General features: G+C 42.8%; 2 protein-coding genes across 2 annotated transcripts in view; one reads left to right on the top strand and one right to left on the bottom strand.

Moving 5' to 3' along the window:
* Positions 1–268: 268 nt before the first annotated feature.
* LOC118404251 lies at positions 269–5,737 on the top strand. The gene is made up of 2 exons (XM_035803297.1): positions 269–4,898; positions 5,312–5,737. Exons 1-2 carry the CDS (start codon positions 307–309, stop codon positions 5,361–5,363), a joined length of 4,644 nt encoding a protein of 1,547 aa, XP_035659190.1. The 5' UTR covers positions 269–306; the 3' UTR covers positions 5,364–5,737.
* An 8,434-nt stretch (positions 5,738–14,171) lies between these two features.
* LOC118404816 (WAG22 antigen-like) overlaps positions 14,172–19,381 on the bottom strand; it is a 12,109-nt gene continuing 6,899 nt past the window's right edge. The window contains exons 2-6 of the mRNA XM_035804173.1: positions 17,626–17,679; positions 17,271–17,327; positions 16,535–16,870; positions 15,919–15,981; positions 14,172–15,677 (exon numbers count right to left, since the gene is read on the bottom strand). Of these exons, the coding sequence (XP_035660066.1) occupies positions 15,000–15,677; positions 15,919–15,981; positions 16,535–16,870; positions 17,271–17,327; positions 17,626–17,646 (1,155 nt within the window). The 5' untranslated portion in view covers positions 17,647–17,679 and the 3' untranslated portion in view covers positions 14,172–14,999. The remainder of the gene's footprint in view (positions 15,678–15,918; positions 15,982–16,534; positions 16,871–17,270; positions 17,328–17,625; positions 17,680–19,381) is intronic.

Genomic DNA, 19,381 nt, shown 5'->3' with positions numbered 1-19,381 from the left:
GAAGGGCCAACTAGGAATGATATGGAAGATGATGAAACAGACAACGTTATTCGACAGGTAAATGAGGAAGAAGCCATGGAAGTAGCAGCTCTTAGTGAGGAAGAAACTGTGGAAGAAGCAGCTCTGAGCAAGGAAGAAACCATGGAAGAAGCAGCTCTGAGCAAGGAAGAAACTGTGGAAGAAGCAGCTCTGAGCGAGGAAGAAACCATGGAAGAAGCAGCTCTGAGTGAGGAAGAAACTGTGGAAGAAGCAGCTCTGAGCAAGGAAGAAACTGTGGAAGAAGCAGCTCTGAGCGAGGAAGAAACCATGGAAGAAGCAGCTCTGAGCAAGGAAGAAACTGTGGAAGAAGCAACTCTGAGCGAGGAAGAAACCATGGAAGAAGCAGCTCTGAGCGAGGAAGAGGAACTAGACAGCCGCTTGCGGGGACTGCCACATGACACTTGCCTCCAGCCAGTAGATATAGGACAGGATTTTCTTGACCACCACGATGAACGCGTCATGTGTGTGGCTCCAGGAGAGGGGAGCAAACCAATTTCTGTGTTCCAGGAGGTTGGGGGAGAGGCAATGTCCTTCCCTGTTCAATTCCCTACTGGAAAGTTTTCTTTTAATGTTGATCGTGATGTACGTATTACGCCCAGCAAGTACTTCAAGGCACGCCTTATGGGTGCAGATACGCGGTTTGCAAGCGACACTAACTACATATTCTTTGCACAATACGTAACAGAGTTGCGCTTCATACAGTCGAATATTTCCATATCTATGCGCAAAGGTTCGCCGACGACAAGTGGCGGCCGTAAAATATCTGCTGGTATGTTGTCAAACAAAGAGGACTTACAGGCTATACTTAAGTCAGATGAAGGCTATCGCTTCCTTCAGCCAGTCAGGGGTACTCCGCAGTTCTGGGACAAGGCGCTAAATGAATTGTATGCAATGATAAGACAGCTGGGAATTCCCACGTGGTTTGCTACGTTTTCTGCTGCAGATTTGCGCTGGCCAGAAGTGTTAGAGGCGATTCGACAAGATCATGGCACAGTACCAGTAAGCGACTTGTCGTGGGAAGAGCGTTGTGACATTTTGAAGAGTAATCCTGTCACAGCCGCTCGCATGTTTGATCGCAGAGTCAAGCTGTTTTTCAAACACCTCATTAAATCTCCATCGCAGCCAATCGGCGAGGTCATAGACACGTTCACGAGGACTGAATTCCAGCAAAGGGGCTCACCCCATATCCATTGTTTGTTTTGGGTGAAAGATGCACCAAAATTGGGTGTAAATTCTGAAGAAGAGATCTGCTCTTTTGTGGACAGATATGTGTGCTGTCAGCTGCCAAACTCAGAAACAGATAAGGAGTTATTTGACATAGTTAGCCAGGTTCAAATGCACCGAAAGGGTCATACATCGTCATGCAAGAAAGGTGGCAAGATCTGTAGGTTTGGATTCCCTAAGCCTCCAGTGAATCAGACATTTCTGTGCAGCCCTGTCTCCCTACAGGACCTGACCGATGAAGAATCAGCATCCATTGCTGGAAGGAAGAAGCAAGCCGAATCTGACCTGAAAAAATTCTGGGATGTGTTGGACAAGAAAACAGAGCCAGAGAAGTGCTCCACTGAGGACGTTCTCAAGGAGGCCAATCTCACCACTGCACAGGTCTGTGACGCTTTGAACTTGATTGCAAACAGGAAGCAAGTATTCCTCAGACGCGAGCCAAAGGACATGTGGGTGAACAATTTCAATCCACATCTGCTCCGAGCTTGGAACGCGAACATGGACATCCAATATGTTCTCGATGCATACAGTTGTGTCAAGTACATAGTATCATACATCAGCAAAGCAGAAAGAGAAATGGGAAAGCTGCTCAAACAGGCTCAGAAAGAGGCAAGGGAAGGCAACGAGGATGTACTGACAGAAATGAGAAAAGTTGGCAATGCCTACCTTCACCACAGGGAAGTGAGTGCCCAGGAGGCTGTCTATCGGGTCTGTAGCCTGAACTTGAAGGAGTGCTCAAGACAAGTCACATTCATTCCAACAGATGAACAAGCTAATCGCTTGTCAAAACCTTTGGCCGACATTCAGAAGCTTGCAAGCGAGGGAAACGGTGATGAAGAAAACATCTGGATGCCGAACATTATGGATCGGTACAAGGCGAGGCCACAAGAAGAACCTTTCCGATCAATGTGTGCTGCAGAATTTGTCTCCGAGTATCGCGTCGTTTCTTGTTCAGGCCAGCAAGAAAATGCTCAGCAGTCTTCCAGAGGGGAAGCAAGGCATGTGTTGAGGGATAATTACGGGGCTGTACAAAAACGTACAAGATCTGATCCAGCCGTCATCCGCTTTGCCAAATTTAATAAGAAGAAAGAGCCAGAGCGATTCTACTTGACATTGCTCAAGTTGTACTTGCCACACTACCTTGATGCACAGTTGAAACCACCACAATATGCCAAGTATGAAGAATTCTACTCGAATGGCTTTGCTCCCATATCAGACAGGGAGGATAGAGTAAATGTCATTGTGAATGGGAATAGGCGTAAATTTGAGCAAAATGTTGAGGAACTTGAGCAGGCTCGTAAAGACGCGGAAGATGGTAATCTAGAAGATGTTTGGGCCCAGATCTTCCCCGAAGTGGAACAAGAAAGACTTGATTGTCTAGATAAGAGGGGAGAAAATGAAGTGGATGGGGTTATTGAGGGCACTGAGGATGACATTCCTGACCTAGCGACAACTGACAAATCAAAAGAAAGAAGCTTTACCCTAGAAGCCTGCCAGACAAAGATCCAGTATAAAACTGCGGTCCCCATGATGCAGTCACTCAACCCAATGCAACAGGGGGTCTTCTATTTTGTAAGGAATTGGTGTATGGAAACTGCACAGGGAAAGCGACCAGATCCCTTTCATATTTTTGTGACGGGTGGTGCGGGGACTGGAAAGAGCCATCTCATAAAATGCATATATTATGAGGCTACCAGGTTACTAGGAAAGGCACAAGAAAACCCTGACAAGGTCTCTGTCCTTCTTACGGCACCCACGGGAACTGCTGCATTCAATATCGGTGGGAGCACTGTCCACCATGCCTTTCATCTGATGTGTGTTACGAAGACGTATCAGCCCTTGTCTGAAAGTACCCTTAACACTTTGCGTGCGCAGTATGAAAGCCTCAAAATTGTGATTGTAGATGAAGTATCGATGGTCGACATGAAGCTCATGTCTTCCATTCATGGTAGATTGGGTCAGCTGACCCAGTCAAGGTCAAGTGCAAACTTTGGAAATGTGAGCATCTTGGCAGTAGGTGACATGTATCAGATCCCTCCAGTCAGGGGACAAAGTCTCTACAGGGGAAAAGATTTCATTGACTTGTGGAATCCAATCTTTGAAGTTGTTGAACTTCAGGAAATCATGAGACAGAAGGATGATGCTGCCTTTGCAAACCTTTTGAATAGAATGAGGGTAAAGAGAAAAAAAGACAAACTTTCTGATGAAGATGACAAAACTCTATCATCAAGGGTGTTATCTACAGACTTTGCATCAAATGATTATCCTAAGGATGCACTTCACATCTTTTCCACCAATAAAGCTGTTGTAGATTATAATGACAAGATGTTGAATCTCAGGTGTTCAGATGTTACATGTTTTGAAGCCTCCGATTTTGTCAAAGATCCCACAACAGGTTCAATGACAAGACGACCTCATGCACAAGGAGATAAAGACGACCTCCTTGATGTGGTCAAAGTTGGGATTGGTGCTCGTGTCATGCTTTGTAGAAATGTCAATGTTGAGGATGGTCTAGTTAACGGTGCATTTGGAACAGTGACAGGTGTAACAGGTGGCCAGCAAGATGCAAGTGATGGTGCAACTGTCTTTGTGAAGTTTGATAATCCAAAGGCAGGTGTGCTTGAAAGAGAAAAAAGTGCAGTTCCCAGTAGTCTACCAGAGAATTCAGTTCCGATTCGTCAGATTGAGGACAACTTGAAGAAATTAAGTAAAGTCAAACGCTACCAAATTCCTATCAAGCTAGCCTGGGCCTGCACAGTACACAAAGTACAGGGCATGACAGTTCCTGAAGTAGTTGTCTCCATGAAAAATATTTTTGCATCAGGTATGGCGTATGTGGCCTTGAGTAGGGTATGTTCCATAGGCGGTCTTCACATTACAGACTATAAACAGGAGTCCATCTACTGTGATGAGGCAGTGCAGGAGGCAGTTAATAAGATGAAGCATTTCGAATATGTATCCAACCCATTTACAAATGTTGGTGACAGATCTGTCGGTGAAGTGTTGAACATTGTCCATCACAATACTGAAGGACTTGAAAAGAACTTTGAAAGTCTGAAGTCAACTTGTTTGGTTGAAGCTGATATCATATGCCTGACTGAGACATGGCTGTCAGAAAATGTGCAGTCCTCCCAGTTTCAGTTGGAGAGTTTTAACATGTTTCGTAAAGACAGATCAAGTGGGCATGCTTGCGAGGAAGCTTCTAATGCGACAAGGAATTCCAGTCGTGGAGGCGTGGCAATATATGTACGTGACATATACAAGTGTTCTGAAATTCCCATCCCAAATGATATCAGTCTAGAATGTGTGGTTACGCAAGTTTCTGCTGACTGCATGCCTGTGAAACATCTAATTGTAGCCATTTATAGACCCCCAAATGTTCGCAAAGACTCATTCATATCCAGTTTGGAGAAACTCTTGGGGCACTTGTCTGCAGTGGAAAGAAGTAACACAGTGATTCTTGGTGACTTTAATGAAAATTTGATGTCAAGTGAAAACAAAATGATCCTTTCTTTCTTGATGCAAAATGGCTTCAAACAGTTGATAGAGTCTCCTACAACTGAAAGATGTACTCTCATTGACCATGTGTACATTTCACAACTGTCAGCTGTTGTTAATCATGGTGTAATACAGACATTCTATAGCTACCATGATGCTGTATACTGTACGTTGTGTAATGAGAGATAAAACAGAAATCAGAGTCAAAGGAAGGGAGTGTGTGTATTGTACCAGCTCGGGCCTTGTCGAGCTGAGTGGAAGGTTGACAATCTCTATAGTCACCATGATGCTGTGATGCTGTATACGTTGTGTAATGATGAGATAAAACAGAAATCAGAATCAAAGGAATGGAGTGTGTGTGTATTGTACCAGCTCAGGACTTGTCGAGATGAGTGGATGAGAAATGGGAGTCTATGGTGCTCCATAATTGAGAAATACTTGGCGCCAGCTTCCACCCTTGCCACACGGCACATTCAGTGGTGGCAAGGGGGATGGGGAATGACAAAGGTTCCCGCTCTGGCTCTTGCCAAAATTGGTAAGAGGGAGCCACATTCTATAGCTACCATGATGCTGTATACTGTACGTTGTGTAATGAGAGATAAAACAGAAATCAGAGTCAAAGGAAGGGAGTGTGTGTATTGTACCAGCTCGGGCCTTGTCGAGCTGAGTGGAAGGTTGACAATCTCTATAGTCACCATGATGCTGTGATGCTGTATACGTTGTGTAATGATGAGATAAAACAGAAATCAGAATCAAAGGAATGGAGTGTGTGTGTATTGTACCAGCTCAGGACTTGTCGAGATGAGTGGATGAGAAATGGGAGTCTATGGTGCTCCATAATTGAGAAATACTTGGCGCCAGCTTCCACCCTTGCCACACGGCACATTCAGTGGTGGCAAGGGGGATGGGGAATGACAAAGGTTCCCGCTCTGGCTCTTGCCAAAATTGGTAAGAGGGAGCCTGGTGGATGCCTGTGAATGAAGTACTTGGCGCCAGCTTCCGGCCCTTGCCACACGGCACATTCAGTGGTGGCAAGGAGGATGGGGAATGACAAAGGTTCCCGCTCTGGCTCTTGCCAAAATTGGTAAGAGGGAGCCTGGTGGATGCCTGTGAATGAAGTACTTGGCGCCAGCTTCCGGCCCTTGCCACACGGCACATTCAGTGGTGGCAAGGGGGATGGGGAATGACAAAGGTTCCCGCTCTGGCTCTTGCCAAAATTGGTAAGAGGGAGCCTGGTGGATGCCTGTGAATGAAGTACTTGGCGCCAGCTTCCGGCCCTTGCCACACAGCATATTCAGTGGTGGCAAGGGGGATGGGGAATGACAAAGGTTCCCGCTCTGGCTCTTGCCAAAACTGGTAAGAGGGAGCCTGGTGGATGCCTGTGAATGAAATATTTGTTGCCAGCTTCCGGCCCTTGCCACACGGCACATTCAGTGGTGGCAAGGGGGATGGGGAATGACAAAGGTTCCCGCTCCGGCTCTTGCCAAAGACAAGAGGGAGCCTGGTGGAGGCTCAGTGATTGGGAGCCATGTGGATTTATGAATCATTTTTGTTAATATTAATTCATCCTTTGGACTTGTTTTTAGAATTTGTGTAGATGTTATACCAAATGTCACTGGTTTGACTTCTATATGATGGCTTTAATTTCATTCATGTCAATCCTTTTTGATCCTGTCAGTTGTACCTTTTCATTTGCAAGTACAAGTTGTGTATATGTATTTATTATACCTCTATTGCAATATTCCTTTATCATTCAAAAGCATTGTGCATTAACATTTTGAAGTGTCCACAAATGTGTAAAACAAAGATTGACATGTCTCTTTTTTTTTTCAGCAGTAAGAACATTGTGCTCATGACACACAGCAGGTAGGGCCTGTTTTCTTGTCGCTAGACTTGCATGTACATGTAGGTGTAGACTGTAGAGACAGGTGCAGAATTGGGATCGAAGAGAAGATTTATGTGTAACACAAACACATTGTTATCTTCTGGCAACAATATGTATACTTTCCAAATCAATGGTATAATTATTTCATCAAATATTTGATTGATGTCTGCCTTGAAATGCCAAATCTCACTCTCCTGTTTGCATTGTTAAGATGTGACCTCTAGAGAAGAAAACAATTGGTCCATGAGAAGCTGTATTTGGAGGAGGCACACAGATTTTGTCCCAGGCAGCAACAGATTGATGGTAGATTGCAAATAGTTGTGGAAATGTGTACTGTTTCCAAATCTGCCTATAGTTTGATGTTTCTGCTTTGCATTGAAATTCTAACCTCCCTGTTTTTGTCCTCCATACCCCTCTACAGAAGAGAAGCAGAGCTTGGCCTTTGACTGTATGTGGAAGAAGCAGACTGACTTGATTCCAACCAGCCAGAAAAGGACACGTAGATATTGATCGCAACCGATTCTGAAAAGATGTATATATTTTGACGGAATTGTAATTTTCTGCGAATAAGATCTAGTATGTAGTTTGCTATTTTTCCAGATTAACTTTTAACAATGTAAAAACTTAAGCTCAAATTACATTGTATTTACATTAAGTCAATCAGATTGTGAGAGCAGACAAGTGTAAAATTGCAATTTTGTGAAAGTAAAACTGTAAAAATTGAAAGTTTTTTTTTCATTCTTACTGTTTGCTGTCTGTGTGTGTGTATGTGTGTGTGTTTGTAAGAGAGAGAAGAGATAATCATTCTGAACTTCATCCCACTTGCTATCCAACATGCCATCACCATTTTTTTTAATACAAGAAGACCAGAGACTTCATCATTGTCAAGACATGTATACCAAAATTGCAAAGGCCCTGGAGGTATATATCACAGGCATTTCCATACAAAATTTTGTTCCAATACCATGGCAATACAGAGGGGCAAAAATGATACTAAAAATGGCCAAAAATTAATCCTCTTGAAGTGATGTATGCCAAAAATGTTTCGTTCTACCGTGCATATGTCGAGGGCACCCTTGTACCAAATTCCATGTTATTCTGTTGTAATACCAGACCACAGATATCTCCATTTTGGAATGTTTATTTTTTTCGATATGTGTGATGGTGGAAGAACATTGTTGCATCGGCAGAGGGGCGGAGTGAAAATGGTGCATTTGCTCATAAGTAAATGTCGGCCTTTCTTGTCGTTCATTTCGAGAAGTTACTGTTAGAATGTTCGATTTCCGCACAGGGGTGATTTGGAACAGTTCAATTTTGCATGGGAACGGGTATGGCTGAAATATGCTGTATTTGCTCTGAAGCAAATGTCGGCCTTTCTAGTGACATTTTTTTTTGTAAAGCAGGTTCATGTTTCGGTCATTTTATTTGTTTATCCAAGAAGTTGTATACTGTTTCTAAAGAAATATTAATCTCTTGTCTACGTGAAGCTGACAAATGTAAATTAAGTAATAATATAGCACAACATAGCAAGGAGAAAAATTGCACATTTTGCACAACTGCCATTTAACTTTTTAAAGTGCTTCTTTGCAATATTTGTATTTGCACATTGTGTCTATCCCCGTATGTTCGTACTTTGGACTGTTAATGTCAATAATGATTAATTGACTGGAAAAGAGCCATTGAAATCTTATCAAAGTCACCTGCATGCCATCGGTGATCTCTTGTCGGTCGAGGCGCCTCCGCTTAATCTGCAAAAACATTATAAACAGGAACCAATTAGGGACTAACGTACATATATACTAGAAAGGCCGAAATTTGCTAGAGAGCAAGTACAGCATATTTCAGCCATGTCTTTCCCCTTGCAACAATAGACTGTTCCAAAATCACCCATGTGCAAAAATGGAATACTTGTACTAAAGACATTTTAGCCCAAAATGAATCTTACGAAATTCCCAGTGCAAGAATGGACTCTTCCAGTGCACCCCATGTGAATAATTTGCAAATTAGACCAGTCCAGAAACTCCCACTGAAAACATGGCCTTTTAAATAGGAAACCATGGCCTTTTGAATAAGAAACCCAGTCCAAAATTGAACTTAGCAAAAAAAGATCCCTGTGCATGAAAAGGTAAAATAGACCAATCCAAAAACATTTCCGCTAAAAATGGAATATTGAACTCTTCCAGAACACCCTATGTAAAATTGCAAAATAGACCAGTCCAAAAATAGCTACACTGAAAGACTTTGACATAATCAATGGAGTCCAAAAACGAATTAAAATAAATGCCCCCCTTCGTGCAAGAATGGACTCTTCCAGTACACCCCATGTAAAATTGAATAATAGACCAGTCCAAAAACACTCCCAATTAGAGACTGTACCAGGGTACAGGGGGCCAAAATATACATAAAAAATGCCAAAAAAACTCAATAAAATCATTTTACCTCTGGTATGGCTGAAATATGGATATTGAAAACGTACATTGCAAGCTATTGAGGAATTTCCTTAAATGCAAACAGTAAACCTCTCATGACATGTGGCCACGTGTTTACATGCGTAGGCTTATTACATTAGTCTAAGACTTCGGAAAAAGAAACTCTATATTTGTCGATGAAGATTAGACCGGGCAAAATATATGCCAAAAACCTGAACGTCTGACCGTTTCAAAAATCATATCTAGTTGCTTGAGTACATTTGGCGGCATTAACTGCTTTTTGGCGAAACTCCATATTGTCATCGGGTTTATTGTTTATTGTTCATTGACTCCTTTAGTTGTTGACATATCATTGCAACAACTACTCTTCCAGGAGTAATACACATAATACTTGGACGCATACAATTTGCAACATACACGTGGAACATACAGTTTGCAACATACACACATATAACATGTCAATAAAAAAATCACCAAACAAACGCCTGTGCCTAATAATAAATCGGGTGTCTATAAACTACGCATTACTATACAAAAATAACCTGTTAGGGTAAGGCACTTTTACTTTGTTGTAAATCAAGCAGAAGCATAACGTGGCAAATATGTTGCTGTCCATTTACCTGTATGGATGCCATTTTTCACAGTACTAGGCCTCGATGTGTTCTTGTTTGCTGAACAACAACATAAAAAAGGGTTATTGAGTCGGTAAACTCTCATAATGCCAATGGTTTTGAAGAGCTAGTTTGCATGTCTTATCACTACAAAAACACGTAAAGAGGTGATGTGAAACTATGGGGAAAATGCTATGTAAATACGTTGCGTCATCCGCGCCAAAAACACCTTGTCAAAAAGAGAAACTGAAACAAGTGCAAGTACGTGTTGGTCCATCCATTGAACCATTGCACCATTGAATCCACAGAACCAACGGTACCGGTCCACTTCGTCTGTATGTCATGGCGCCGCTCACGGTGCCATGATAAAAAGAGGAACTGACACGTAGGTCCACTTACATTTACGTACGTACCTACACACTGAAGCTTTGGGCAAGTACGAACATGGCGCGGGCAGGTAGTTTTGTTACCTCCATGAAATGTCATGGAGGTTATATTTTACCCCGCGTTTGTGTGTCTGTCTGTGTGTGTGTGTGTGTGTGTGTGTGTAAACAAGATAACTCAAGAACGGTTGGGTGGATTGGTTTCATACTTGGTGTGTTGGTAGTGTGTGATGAAAGCTGGAAATGATTAGATTTGGGGCCCCCTATCGGCTCCCCTTGGTACTGCAGCGCAACTTCCGGTTTTGCTATCTCGGTGTTCTGAACATGCTATGGTCACGATTTTTGCGTGTTAGATAGCTCTTGTGCTCAGGAAGAATCGACATAAGTTTGAGCCCCCTAGCGTCTAGTTTTGGGATAGCAGGGGCATTTTTGTCAAAAACTTCTGAAGAGGATAACTCAAGAAGGGCACAACGGATTTTCATGATTTTTGGTGTGTAGGTACCTTAGACAATGTTGTACAAGATAAGATACTAATTATGCAAAATAGGAGCACATTTGCATAATTAATGAGAACATTCTATCATAGCAGTTTTTTCAATGTATCTCTTGTTCTAGACATGCTATGGTCTTGAAATTTAAGCGGTAGATAGCTTTTTGTGTCATGACAAAGTGGAGCAAGTTTCGGCCCCTAACATTTAATTTGGGAACTGCAGGGGCGTTTTTGTGAAGACATTCCAATGAGGATAACTGCAGAAAGGATTGAGGGATTGGCATCATATAAGGCATGCAGGTACCTTGGACATGTTCATAATGATATGAATGTTATGCAAATGAGGAATTAATTTGCATAATTAATGAGGAAATTGTATAATTCGACTGTTTTCAATAACTGGACTCCAATAAATGTAACACATGTTAATTATGATGGATGGATTATAAGCAGATACCAAATATGGTAATGAGGAGCTTATTTGCATAATTTATGCAAAAATTGCTAAACCGCTTTATGATTAATGATGGGAATTTTATTATTGTGACACGTGTACGTTAGTCAATGGTGAACAATACCATGCATAAATTATGTTAATGTATCAGTCAATTGCATGAAATTGACAAAAGCTGTAAATATTCATGGAGGTATGAGGTCGCCGAACTCTAGTTTACTCTGCTGTCTGGAGGCCAGCCAAACAAAACTCAATGCCGCCAAATGTACGTTTCACCGGCCCGGGCGCCCTCAAAAGCCCCGGTCACAAATCGCGTACGTACGACGTACTTGTACTTGCGATAGCATGTTCCGTATATCGCACGATGATCGCAGTACTAGTAAATCGCAGCTTTTCACATCATCAGTAGAAAAATGGCCTGCTATGGGACCAATGAAAATCGCACGACGATAGAGAAACTTTGTACATGTTCAAAATCAATTTCAGCTCTATTTTTCGTCATAGTAGGCTCCCCAATTTACTATGCGATTGACGCAGGTACGCTCTTAAGCTAGGGGCACAACCCGCCGTACGTGCTTTTTGACCTTACGTTTTTTGGGAGCTCACGTCCTCCACGTTTTTCCGAAAACGTGGGTAAGGACTGGCAGGGAGTACATCTGGGTACTGGGAGGGAATACGTCTCAACGCACGTCTCTCGCACGGTAAGGTGTAAGTATATATGGTCTGCATGCCACGCCTGGCCGTGAGCCGGTTGCGTGCATCGTTCGTTGCTCAAGTGGTGAGTTGTACGCTTACAACGTATACGTACAATCTGTGCGATTGCCCACGTTTTGGCACATAGACACCACATAGTTGCAAGTACGGCGGGTTGTGCCCCTTGCTTTATGTACAGTACCTATCGTATGATGCCCTACGTCCTTTGTGACCACGGCTTTTTACTTTTAAACTATTGCTTCTGACTCTTCCCGACTTACGACGCACTGTGCTATACTGCGCAATAAACCTCCATCGCAGTCAATCGTACGCGCCTTGTGACCGGGGCTTAAAACAATAACCAGAATTACGCATGCACGACCATGCCTATCACTGTAGCGTGCGTATTTTAGTTGTTAGCTCCCCTACCTCGATCTCTGCCTCTCGAGTTTGGAGTTTGATTCCGCTGCTGTGTCGCAGTCACAGCCCATAGGACGTGACATTAAGCCGTGTTCATTTTTTATTGTGCGTGTTGAAAAGAGCTAGAGAATTTTTTTTCCTGTGCAGTGAACATGTAAATACTGTTCATAGCTTCTGTTTTCTCTGTCACAACCAAGCAGAAAAGCTGTACAGTGAGATAAACTGGTTCAAGATAACTTTCATTTTCACTCTGCTACATACATTGTATGCTCGGTAACTGTACGACGTGGCAAGTCGGGTAAGGCTAAGGTCACATTTCCACAAAGGGGCTCGGCCGGGCAGTTTTCGGGAAAGATAATTATGATGTAAGAGACAACAGCAACACAAAACGGACCGAAAAAAAAATTAAACAGCATGCATTGTGCATATTCATTGGCATAAACTTAAATTTTTCGTTTCCACAAACAGCCCGGCCGGGCCCCGGGTAGGAAATGTGACGTAGGCCTAAGGGGGTCAAAATATTGGAGAGCGGTGTTTAGTACTGAACGTATTATGTGAAAACACATTCACGCAGATGTTCCTTACTTTGTTACACTGCTAGCTTAACTTAACGTCGAAATGAACAAAACACTTACCACAAAGCAAGGTGTCCCGGCTACACTCGCTTGTGCGGCACTCTGGAGCTAGCTGTGGAGCTAGAATGTATGGACTGGGCTAAACACTCACTGGTAACTATATGCCGAAATGCGTCATGCACAAATCTGACCAATAGCCAATTGCCAAATCCAAGTCCAAAGTCCAGCATTACTGTCAATGCGCGGGGAAAACCCGCGAACATAAAACCACCGCGGAAGTTTATTTGTCTCTGCATTTGCAGTATACGGACGGGTGGTGAGGTTTTTTTTTTTTTGTCTCACTTGTACAATATAAGGCGGACAGTTATTCAGCATTCTCCCGTAATTACATTCCTCTGCGTTCCATGAATCAGAAATTAGAGACCGCAGAAGTCAGACATTTCTCAAACAGCAGTGCTACAGGTGTTGATTTGTGTCTTCCAGGTGAGTGACGTCATACCGAAACTTCTTCTTGGAAGTAACTTTGTCAGCCAATCAGAGTAGGGCAACCTGTTGGACTCTGACCAATCACCGCACTCCATTACCAAATAAGGGTTATGTGACCTTTGACCAGATTGACTTGCCGCTCAACTTTGTGTTTCCGTATGTTTTAGGAGGACAAAGTTGCTCTCTTCGTGTCTATTGTTAGATTAAGTGATAATAATACTTTTACGGTAATGGTAGGCATCCAGTGCTTCTGTAAGCCTTGTTTTCGAACGTTTGAAGATCTAGAAAGATGTCCTTCAACGTTAACGATAACGTTTAATAGTGGGAGGCGGCTATGTTGAAAACGTCATCTTGTATCTTGTTTTATAAACATATACAGCTTGGACGTTTTGTATATCCATATAATCCATTATACTATATAATGGAATACGTGAGGAAATCTGTACATTCAATATTCCTTTTTGCATGCATAATATTAAATGCCACCATATTGCCAAATCAGTGGGAAATGATCCCACCAACTCAGGCACACTGTACACTTCGCCGCCAAGAGCAAGATTTTTTTCCGACATCGGCCTTATTATCTGGGCGGCGATGTGTTCGCTGTCACGACCCGTTGTGACCTTTGAATAAAGAAGAAACACTTGCACTACCCTTGGTAGAATGTTTCGGGCTAGGGTCAAGGTTAGCGTTGGGTTAGGGTAGCGTTACGGGTTATAAGTCAGTTGGGGTTATAACCGCATCTTAAGGCCACTATATCGATTATCAGTATCGATTAAGTGTCGTCCCTATAAACCATACAAGTGTCGGAGCAAATATTTGGGAGGGAGGGGGGTGTTTGTATTACTTGCACAGTTGCACCAGCCCATCTAGCCCCGAAACCCCTGTTCTCTTTTATGGGACATAACGTTACTCATATAGTTCCATTCGGTCATATATGATTCTCGTTTTTTTACTTACAGCGACAATAACACGTGCGCCAACTACATCATCCACTTTTATTACATATCATTCCATTGACGGTTGATAATAAAAGTGATTTTTTTCTATTGGTAACTCGTACTGTACTTTAATGTTGTTAAAGAAATTAGATACAATGACACGTGTTGAAGGTAACTTCAAAACACACTTCATTCCTCACCAAGCTTCGAATATTCACAAAACTGCAACAAAACTTCGATTAACACTACACTGGAACTCAACTGATAGCAAACTTTACATTTGTGCTCACTGCCCGCGTCTGCCACCATATAATACTCAATAATATCTCTTATTGACAATCTAGCTTCTGCCACCATTTTGTGCTCACCATTATTCTATCAACAATTTTCTGTTACCATTTTACCCTCACCACTATCTATTAACAAATTTCTGTCTCCATTTTACCCTCACCACTATCTATTAACAAATTTCTGTCTCCATTTTACCCTCACCAATGTCTACTATTAACAAATTTGTCACCATTTAAATTTTACCCTCACCATTGTCTTTCAGTCATCATTTTATCCTTACCATTGTCTACTCAATGCTCGCGTGGCTATATATCATTGTTCTTCGCATCTACAATCGAAACATGTTCAATATGACGTCACAGGAGCAGTGAATTGCCCATTCTTTGACAAAGACTCGAGTCTGAGTAAAAAAATTTGCGTCAGTCCAATTTTTGTGTTGGAAATCACAGTTTAGGCTTACCAAAAACACAGATAGATTTTCAAGTTAAGATGTAGAAGCGAAATCATTAGGTTGCTCTGGGTTAAGTTATCGTAACAATTTGGCCTCCCAACATCTGCTTTGAGATTAAAAGCGTCATGCTTATTTGCGCGTGATCGCCTTGATCACAATGGCAGCAACGCCAACGGCTGCCCTCGTTCCTCCGGTTTCGGCCACTGCCGTGATTGCTGTTATGTCGATAACTGCTCCGGTAGCTGTTGCTGCCCCGGCTGCTTCTGCCGCTCCGGTAACTGTTACTGCTGCTGCCCCGGCTGTTCCGGTAGCTGCTGCTGCCCCGGCTGTTCCAGTAGCTGCTGCTGCCCCGGCTGTTCCGGTAGCTGCTGCTGCCCCGGCTGTTCCGGTAGCTGCTGCTGCCCCGGCTGTTCCGGTAGCTGCTGCTGCTGCCCCAGCTGTTCCGGTAGCTGCTGCTGCCCCGGCTGTTCCGGTAGCTGCTGCTGCCCCGGCTGTTCCGGTAGCTGCTGCTGCCCCAGCTGTTCCGGTAGCTGCTGCTGCCCCGGCTGTTCCGGTAGCTGCTGCTGCTGCCCCGGCTGTTCCGGTAGCTGCTGCTGCCCCGGCTGTTCCGGTAGCTGCTGCTGCCCCGGCTGTTCCCCCAGCTGCTGTTGTTCCGGCTGTTCCTCCAGCTGCCGCTGTTCCGGCTGTTCCCCCAGCTGCAGCCCCACCGACCACTCCAAGGCCCCACAGAATACCAAGGACGGCAGCACACGTCAGGGCAGCAGCACCTGCAACAACAGCCACCTTCCCAACTGTCGAACGATTTGTCTGCAAAAGTAGAAAATTGTGACATGTTAGTAGATATCAATGGTAAGTCGAATTTGTTTGTGTTGGAAGTTACAATTTTTACTCTGATCAAGAAAGATTTTTTATCTACAGGATGAATTTACATGTTTAGATGCAAATATATATATATATATATATATATATATATATATATATATATATATATATATACCACACAATGCCCAAATCAAATTCAACTTAAAGTTAAACTCTCAGTGCTTACCCAAAGTACTTGTTTCATCTTTGCAAGTTTACCTTGCTCTTGTGTATTCAATGGACGGCGATTCTGGTAAAAGAAAACATCGTCAGTGATAAACGATAAGATAGTCTTCGCGCTGACAATTTTAATGCACTTTCCTTGACAGCGCAGTTTTATCAGCTAATGGTAATGCTAGGGCCATCATTGTTCTACATATACACGCCATGTTTATTAAGCAAAATTTCACATTTAATGTTTCAGTGATGTTGCCCAGCTCAGTTGTTTACAAATGCTAGGAAATCAATTTGCTATATTGTCTAAAACATAATGGCGACCGTCCAACTAATTTCTATATAAACAAACCAATTTCCTTAAGGTACTGTAAATGCATTTAAGTTCGCGGGGATTTAATTTCGCGGTAGCGGGAAAAATGACTTTTCGCGGTGGATTTAATTTCGCGGTAACACCATCTACTGCAGTCTAATACCTTAATAGAAAATGTTCGCGGTGGATTTAATTTCGCGGTAAAGTGGTCGCCGCGAAAACCGCGAACATTAATCCACCGCGAAAATTTCTGCATTTACAGTATCGGATAATAGCAACACAGTACAAGAATAATGGCATATCATTGTTTAATTACCTGAATGGCCCTGCTGATGATACGAGCTTCTTCCTCATTTGTGGTTTGAAGGCCGGCCACAAAAGCTGACATCATGTCAAGAGCATCATTCAACATTTGTTGAGCGGCCTTCTCTTCCCTTGGAGTTGAAGCTGCTTGGCACATGTTGGATGCATTGATGACCATCCTCAGCAGCTTAGGCATCTGTGACACGACTGTGTTTCCCATCCCATCTCTTGGCCTCATCGATTCAAACCAGTCGACTGCGTCTTGATACAGCACCTCCAAATCTTCTGTTGTCATGACGATGCTGTCTGATCGCATGTCTAGAATGCGGTTCCAAAACGGGCTTACCGCCTGCCAGATGGGACGTTTACATTAATGAGATGGGCTAAGACATCATCATTAGTAGTACGGATATATATCTCCAAGGGAGCATTTTAATTTTATGATACCCCGAAAATGCTTAATCCGAATCTAAAAGCCAATGGCATATCACGAAAACGTACGTATAGGCCATAGAGTCCAAACTTGGTAAACAACGCATGCAAGAAAGCTTTATTCATTAACCCACCAAGGCACTAGCGACATGCAAGACAAAGGAGTTTTTTTTATTGCGAATAATTTTTTTCTTTTCCTTTATTTTATTGTTTTATCCAGGAAGTTACAACTCTGGTCATTCACTGTTTCTAAATACTTTACTTTTGTCAAGCTGAAAAATCTAAATCGAAAGCCTTTGTAATCTAATTTAACTCACCTGCATGTTATCGGCGGTCTCGTCCTCTTGCCGACGGCCACGCCCCCTCTGCCTAATCTGCAAAACATTATCAGGATGAACCAGTTAGGGATCAATATACATCATGATTATTGAAAATCTACATTGAAATTATTGATTGATTTCATTAAATGTGAACAGTGAACCTTTCATGACATGTGAACATGTGATTACAAGCTTATTAAGCTAACAGTAGCTATTAAGACTGCCAAAAAGGAAAAGTCTGTCCTGCCGTCGGATGTCTATAAACTACGTTTTATTGTACTAAAATACCTGTTATGGTACTTTTACTTTGTAGAAAATCAAGCACCTGACAAATATGTTGTTGTCTATTTACCTGTATCTCGCGGGATGCCATTTTTCACAGTAGGCCTCGATGTTCTGTTGTTAGCTAAACAATAACATAAAAAAAGGGTTATCAAGTATCAAGACGGTCAACTCTCATATTGACGTATGATTTTAAGAACTAGTTTACATGTACTATTACTATAAAAACACGTAAAGGGCTGATGTGAAACTATGGGAAAGAATGCTATGTAAAGACGTTACGTCATCCCAACTGAAACTTGGGAAAGTCCCAAGTAAGTTTAAGATTGGATTTCAGAAACAAGCAAGCAGTTACGTTAATGAAAAAGGTATTCGATTATAATCATCTGGATTGTATTTTTTTCCAACCGGGTCAATATATGATTCCAGTAATAGGTTACTTCTGATAAAATGTCAGAAGCCGCATAATATCCCTTGTGGAAGACGGATTTGAGCACTAGCTTCAGCGACACTATGAAAATCAACTCAACAGACGCAGAATGGCAACTAGTTGTCATATTCCCCTGCAGTACCATTGCCCTGCTGTAGTGATGGGGGCCTGTCGAAGCACAGTGGCACGCTTGGTAAAAATAGGACCTGACACGTATACGTGCCTTACCTACACATTACAAGAAAGGGGAACAGAAACCTTTGGGAAAGTACCGACATGGCGCGGTTTTGTTTACTCTGCTGTCTGGAGAGAAGGGGCTGCACGAGCAATCTCCATGGAGGAGCTCTACAGAGCTGACCTCCATGGAGGTTGCTCGTTCAGCCCTCCAGCTCCACCGTGCGAGCTCTATGCGCTATGAATACAAACACTTGGTTCTCGTCAACTTCATGGAATTTTTAGTACGACATGGAGGAGGTTCTCTCGTAGTGGACAAACAACCGGACTGAACTAGCAGCTGTACGCAAAACATGGTACACGGGCTATGAATGTTTTTTGATTCACGTCACCCAAAACAAATTGGTCTTAGCGCTCTATACAGTAACAGAGGGCTGTTTGAGTAGCGCTCTACGGGTTATGACTGTAAACACTTGGTTCACGAAACCCAAAACAAATCTCTTAGGGCTCCATTCGGAGATACTGTAAACAACAAACACACGGAGCCGATAGCTGATCGAGCAGCTCCACGGGCTATATGAATGTAAACACTTGGTTCACGTCACAATCAACAAATCGGTGTTTAGGGCTCCATACAGAGATACTGTAAACAACAAACACACGGAGCCGAAAGCTGTTTGAGCAGCTCCACGGGCTATATGAATGTAAACACTTGGTTCACGTCACCATCAACAAATCGGTGTTTAGGGCTCTATACAGGGATACTGTAAACAACAAACACACTGAGCCGATAACTGATCGAGCAACTCCACGGGCTATATGAATGTAAACACTTGGTTCACGTCACCATCAACAAAAAGGTGTTTAGGGCTCCATACAGAGATATTGTAAACAACAAACACACGGAGCCGAAAGCTGTTTGAGCAGCTCCACGGGCTATATGAATGTAAACACTTGTTTCACGTCACAATCAACAAATCGGTGTTTAGGGCTCCATACAGAGATACTGTAAACAACAAACACACGGAGCCGAAAGCTGTTTGAGCAGCTCCACGGGCTATATAAATGTAAACACTTGGTTCACGTCACCATCAACAAATTGGTGTTTAGGGCTCTATACAGGGATACTGTAAACAACAAACACACGGAGCCGATAACTGATCGAGCAACTCCACGGGCTATATGAATGTAAACACTTGGTTCACGTCACCATCAACAAATC

The sequence above is a fragment of the Branchiostoma floridae genome, chromosome 17, assembly GCF_000003815.2.
Source record: "Branchiostoma floridae strain S238N-H82 chromosome 17, Bfl_VNyyK, whole genome shotgun sequence".
In the NCBI taxonomy this organism is placed as follows: Eukaryota; Metazoa; Chordata; class Leptocardii; order Amphioxiformes; family Branchiostomatidae; genus Branchiostoma; species Branchiostoma floridae.
This window is presented reverse-complemented; position numbering and strand designations above follow the sequence as displayed.

Coding starts and splice junctions, on each gene's coding strand:
- LOC118404251 (XM_035803297.1), top strand. CDS start 307: ATGGAAGAAGCAGCTCTGAGCAAGGAAGAAACTGTGGAAGAAGCAACT. Junction 4,899..5,311: donor AATCATGGTGTAATACAGAC/ATTCTATAGCTA, acceptor AGAGGGAGCCAC/ATTCTATAGCTACCATGATG.